Source organism: Geospiza fortis, unplaced genomic scaffold (genome assembly GCF_000277835.1).
Source record: "Geospiza fortis unplaced genomic scaffold, GeoFor_1.0 scaffold450, whole genome shotgun sequence".
Classification (NCBI taxonomy): Eukaryota; Metazoa; Chordata; class Aves; order Passeriformes; family Thraupidae; genus Geospiza; species Geospiza fortis.
In genome coordinates this window covers 1,274,108-1,280,383 of record NW_005054416.1, presented here as the reverse complement: position 1 = coordinate 1,280,383, position 6,276 = coordinate 1,274,108, and the positions used below count along the sequence as shown (strand labels likewise).

General features: G+C 48.7%; 1 protein-coding gene and 1 non-coding gene across 2 annotated transcripts; one reads left to right on the top strand and one right to left on the bottom strand.

The window, feature by feature from the left end:
* On the top strand, positions 1 to 3,707 carry RPUSD2 (RNA pseudouridine synthase domain containing 2; the record flags this gene model as incomplete). The annotated part of the gene is made up of 3 exons (XM_005426539.3): positions 1 to 315; positions 785 to 1,081; positions 2,026 to 3,707. Coding segments are annotated over 3 exons (1,341 nt in total), but the record flags the coding sequence as incomplete, so codon positions are not given.
* Positions 3,708 to 6,130: 2,423 nt separating this feature from the next.
* TRNAS-GCU lies at positions 6,131 to 6,212 on the bottom strand. Its single transcript has one exon. It is a non-coding gene; the product is annotated as a tRNA-Ser (tRNA).
* Between the last annotated feature and the right edge of the window lie 64 nt (positions 6,213 to 6,276).

The following is a 6,276-nucleotide window of genomic DNA, read 5'->3' as shown; positions in this document are numbered from 1 at the left end:
CCCCCCAAGAAGAGGCGGCGGGCGGGCGGCGAGCGGTACGTGCCGCCGCCGCGGAAGCTGAACCCCGGCGTGAGCTTCGGGGCCGAGCACTTCGCCGAGACCTCGTACTACTTCGAGGGCGGCCTGCGCAAGGTGCGCCCCTACTACTTCGACTTCCGCACCTACTGCAAGGGGCGCTGGGTGGGCCGCAGCCTCCTGCACGTCTTCGGCACCGAGTTCCGAGCGCAGCCCCTCTCCTATTACCGCGCCGCCGCCCGCGCCGGCCGCCTGCGCCTCAACGAGGAGCCCGTGCGCGACCTGGACATCGTGCTCAAGGTGGGCGGGCCCGGGGGGGATCGTGGGCTGGGGGCAGAGCCCGGCCTGCCCCAAGCCATGAGCATCACCCCGTGAGCGGTGTGGTCAGATAACACAGGGCCAGGAGTTGGACTCGATAGTCCTGATGGGTTCCTTTCAATTCGACATATTTTACGATTCTGTGAACCCTGTGGAGGGGTTTAAGGGGGAAATCGGGGCTCCCGGGGAATCCCTGCCCCACTGGATTTGGGAATGTGTAGATCCTACAGCCCACAAGTGGCCACACGGCTTCCTTGGCCCTTAGGAATGGGAATACGCTATGGGCAGGTGATGGGATTTGCGTGGTGACACACACACATGTTATCCTAAATCCGGGATCCCGGGAAAAAGGGGCTTTAATTCTTCTCCAAGATGTCAGGTCCCTGTTGTGTGTGGCCGGGTGGGTGGTCGCACGGGCTGGATTCAGGCTGACTGTCTATACCCCTTCCAGAACAACGACTTCCTCAGGAACACGGTGCACCGGCACGAGCCGCCGGTCACTGCCCAGCCCATCCGCATCCTGGCGGAGGACGAGGAGGAGGAGGTGGTGGACAAGCCCTCGTCGCTGCCCGTGCATCCCTGCGGCAGGTTCCGGCACAACACCGTCATCTTCATCCTGGGCAAGGAGCACGGCCTGCGGGAGCTGCACACCCTGCACCGCCTGGACCGCATGACCTCGGGCGTGCTCATGTTCGCCAAGACCGCCGCCGTGTCCAAGCGCATCGACGAGCAGGTCAGGCAGAGGCAGGTGAGGGCTGCGAGCTGCTGCTGTGCTCCACAGTCAGCCTGGTTTGGGCTCTAGATGAGCTCAAGTTCCCCAGACAACTCACGGTTGTGTTGGTGTTCTTATCTGTTCTGATCTGGTGCTTCTCATCCCTAATAGGGTAAAAACAGAGTAAAAATTGAGTTTGGTAATACTGGATTAGAAGTGAGCTCCTAAAAAATTTAATTGATTTTTGGTAATCCTAGTGTGATAATATTACAATGAAAACCCTAAAAAATTAACTGCTTTTGATGTTGGATTGAAAGGGATCTCCTAAACATTTAGTTCAATGTGCTAATTTAATTTAGTAATCTTAGACTACAAGGGCTCTCCTATAAATTTATTTTAATTTGGTAATATTTAATTGTAAAGGGTCTCCTAAAAGTTTAATTGATTTTGCTAATTTTAGGTTGGAAGTTATCTCCTAAAAATTTAAATTATTTCAGTAATATTGGGTGTAAGTGGATCATCTTTCTTAAGGGATTATTCCACGGGACTGTGCAGACTTACTGGGATCATGCTGACCAGTTGGAGATGAGATTTATTTGTGAATGGACATATGTCAACTGTCCACCACTTTCGTAATTTTAAAATTCCCATTTTTCCAGAGTCTCCTGATCCAAACAGAACTTTTTCCAGGATTGGCTTCAGGGCTGTAAGCCAAAGGCTGTGAGGAGATGGCTCCTGAATTTAAAACAAGGCAAATAGGCCAAGCCTTTCTGCTCTTGATTTCCCAACTAGCTGAGGAAAATGTGAGGGGAAATTTGGCTTTAAGTAGCTGATTGAATTTTTTTCCCTTTCCTGTTGTAATAAAATGCCACCTTTGAGTATATTTTATTGAGGTGAGAGGAAGGAGGAGGAGCAAGGCTGGAGCTTGGCTGTGTTTTCCCCCTGTGTTTCCTGAACCTTCCTCTTGTGTCTCCTGGCAGCTGGAGAAGGAGTACGTGTGCCGGGTGGTGGGGGAGTTCCCGGAGCACGAGGTGGTCTGTGAGGAGCCCATCCTGGTGGTTTCCTACACCTACAACGGCAGCAGCAGCGTGGTGCGGTGCCTGCCGCGCACGGGCCGCACGCACCAGATCCGCGTGCACCTGCAGTTCCTGGGACACCCCATCCTCAACGACCCCATCTACAACATGGAGGCCTGGGGACCGGACAGGGGCAAGGGTGGGAGGATCGGCAAGACGGATGAGGAGCTGCTGAAGGCGCTGGTAGAGGAGCATCGCTCCAAACAGAGCCTGGAGGTCTTGGGTATCGGGGAGGAGGACTTGAACTCTGCTGGTGAAAGTAAAGACTGTGGGAATTCAGGTGACTGCACAAAGTCTGCGGAGGCTGATCCTGTAAATGGGAGTTCCTGCCCTGCTGAGGATGAAAAGGATCCTGAGAGGAATGATGTAGCAGCTTGTCCACTGAACTCTGATACCAACCTGGAAACGCTTGATAAAGACAAAGAGCTCAGTTTGTGTGGGAATCAGGATGGGCAGGCGGGGGAGAAGGGTTGGGAAGAGAAGGACCCTTTGTGTGTGGAGTGCAGGACGAGCAGGCGGGACCCCTCTCCCAAGGAGCTGGTGATGTTCCTGCACGCCCTGCGCTACAAGGGCGCCGACTTTGAGTACTGCTCCAGCATGCCCGAGTGGGCCATGGAGGACTGGCAGGAGTGACCAGGACACCCAGCACCTGCAGACCCTGCTGGCCGGGACAGCGGTGTGCAGAGACCAAAGACTGACTTTGCCTTGTGGTTGAGGTGAACAAAGTGTGCCTTGAGCTGGGCTGGGAGGGATCAGTGGGGCTGGAGAACTATCCCGCTTCCCACGGGTGCTGTGAAAGATGAGCAGGGAAGCGAGGCTAAAACAGGAATTTTATGTTTCCCTTCAATGAACTAGCACTTGAGGGCACAAGGAATGAACTCTGCTTGGCACAGGCAGCTTTGCCTTCCCCTCAGTGGATTCTGGATCAATTATCCACATGGATAATGAAGTGTATGCACTAAAAGTCAAAAACTGATTTTTCTTCCAGCCTGCTGTATTCCTGTGTCTTACAGTAAGAGCTGTGGGATGTCATGTCATAAAAAACCCCGTTTTTATTGTATTTTGTTGTCAGATTGATTTCAAAATGACAAGATTACTCCTGAGAACACTGTGAGGTAAAACCAGGACACTGTGATCTGTTTTGTGCCTCCTGTTTGTCAGCAAGGTCCACTTGCCTTTGAAATTACCAACATTTATTCAAATAATTACCTAAGTTAGTAGTTCTGGATGCAGGTATTGGGCCTGGTTTTGGAGGTGCTCTTCCCCAGATTTTGTCTTGGAGATATTTTTTAATATCTCTTCAGTATGATAGTCAGCTTTCAAGAAAAACAAAAGCAGATTTATGAAGCAGAAGACTTCTTTTGAGATAATTTTATATGAATTATTAATATCACCATAGTTCTTATTTTCATGAGTGTTTACACAGTTGATTCTTGGCTTCTGGGAGGGTTTTTTATATTAATTTTGGAGATCATAGGTTGGCCAGCCCACAGGAATTAGTTCCTTCCTCCTAAAATCACTTGATGATGTCACCAGGGTCAGGACATAACTACCAAATCACAATAAACCATTGCTTGCTTCCAGTAGCCCACAGGAGCCAAGTGGTGTCTCTCTCTGCAGGATCATCCAGCTGATGTTGAGTATTTCCATCAAAATTCACTCAGGTTTGAGCTTTGCTCTTCCACATCCTGACAGTGGTTTCGTGATTCTAACTTAATTCCAGGTATTTAGAGAGATGATGCTAAAAATCAGTATTATCAAAATTTTTGATGCATTGGAATACACTTTTCATGGAAATAAATGGAACTTGGGCACCTTCAGTGTATAATAAAGGGTGGCTGGAGCTATTACTGGATTTGGATGCAGGAGAATGGGGGTAGATTTAGGGATGACAGTTAAATTAGGCTTTGATGTGTCCCACGTTATGCTGGGAGTTTTTTTGGTAAGAAATTTCTGTAACAAAAAAAGGCTCTGTCAGGCATTTTCATGACTGACACTGGGGCCAGAGGACCTGATGAGGAACTGGAGCTCAGCATTGCTTTTTCCCCTTTTCCTGGAATAATGGCTGCAACTGGCAACCTTTAATTTTCTGGTGAAGAAACCCCTGGGCTTCTGTTTCCAAGATTCTTTGAACAATGGAGATTTAGGATTTATTTCACAAGGATATTAAATTTTATTTTATTTCTTTTTATTTTTAAATTTTATTTTATTTTATTTTATTATTTTCTTTTTTATTTTTAAAATTATTTTTATATTTTGTTTTAATTTTATTTTAGATTTTATTTTATTTATTTATTTCTATTTATTTTATTTATTTATTTTGAAAATTATTTATTTTATTTTATTTATTTTATTTTGTCAAAACCGTGTTTGATGTTTTGTTAGCTGGGAAAATGTTGCTCTTGGAAATGCCCTGGGATAAATTCTCATCTGAGATTGGGTCTGAGGTAAGTACTGGGTCCTGGTTGTTGGCATAAAGTTTTCCATACAAAATGTAGGTCCTGGAAGAATTCCTTTCCTTAGTACACCTTTACTTGGACATGCCTTGACAGTGCTGGGTTAGCTTTGGACTTGATCCTAGAATCCTGTAATTCTGTCCTTATCAGGAGAATGTCTTTCTCTACTGTGCTAAAGCACTTTTCCATGCAAATCAACCCTCCTGGCAAAGTTCCCTGTGCCTTGGCCTGTCCCTGCGCAGGACTGGCTGGAATCAGCCCCTGAGCACTCACCTTCCGCAGAGTAAGGAAGTGTGCTGCTTGTCCAGTTGTGCTTTACATTGTGTTTGGGAACCTTTTGTGAGGCTACACCGTTGTGATCTGGCCACTCTCTGCCCAGGATTGGATATGATCTAATTTCCAGAAGGATTTAAGTGTAGTTAAAACTTTGGCAGCGTGTGCAGGGAGGGCTCAGAGCTGTCACAGCAGAGGTGGGAGATGTCCCTTCTCCTGGGAGCTCTGAGTTTCACTAACTTCTACTTCCAGGCCTCTAATTCCAGATTTTTTTTTAAGTGAACCACGGATGGCTTAGGCAGAGAGGAAAAGTTTTCCTGTATCTTGTCAATACACTCAATTATGCTTTTTAAATTGCTGTAACTTGATGGAAGACAAAGCAGTAATTATCTGAAGAGAACTTGATGTCATTTTCAGTGGGGGGCTGGGACCTTAAAGCCCATCCAGTCGCACTCCCCTGCCATGGGCAGGGACACCTTCCACTATCCCAGCTTGCTCCAAGCCCTGTCCAGTCTGGCCTTGGACACTTCCAGGGATCCAGGGGCAGCCACGGCTTCTCTGGGCAATCTATGCCAGGGGCTCCTCACCCTCCCAGGGAAGATTTTTTCCCCAGTATCCCATCTAAATCTCCCCTTTTCCAGTTTGGAACCATTCCCCCTTGTCCAAAGCTGTTGGAGCCGCTTTAGGCGCTGGAAGGGGCTCTGAGGGTTCCCTGGAGCCTTCTCCTTTCCAGGCTGAACAGTCCCAGCTCTCTCGGCCTTTCCTCACAGGACTGATCTTCCATCCCTCTAATTCTTACTCAGAGCTTTCATGAAGGACCCAGCCAGGCCTAATAGGACTTTTTGTTGGGATCCCAGGGGAGGTTGAAATTAAAAGGGATTTGTTCCAGTATCACAGCTGGAAGCTCCGCAGCAGAGCTGTGCTCTGAGGAAGAAGGTAAGTCAGGATACCCATGGAGAGGCACCACAGGAACCTGGATACTGGGTGACACCCTTCAGTCCCTCGGGACACTCTGTGCTGGCTGTGACCCCTAAATTCCGTGGGACACTGTCCTGGGTGACCCCTAGATCCCTCATGACACTCCCTCCTGGCTGTGGCCTCTGGAATCTTTGGGACACTCTATCCTGCCTTGTGACCCTGAATCCCTCAGGATGCTCTGTCCTGTCCGTCTCGGGCACCGCCTCCGCTTTTCCTTCTCCCCATAGGGCCGGAGGGAGAGGAGGGAGGGAGGGGTGCCCTTGTAAAAAAAATTTTTGTTGTGAGGGAAAAGTTTTCCTTCCCGACGAGGATGGGATTCGAACCCACGCGTGCAGAGCACAATGGATTAGCAGTCCATCGCCTTAACCACTCGGCCACCTCGTCACAAGGACTGCTTCCTCGCCAGACCTATAAGGAAGTGCGCCCACCTCCTCCATCATCTCCTCCC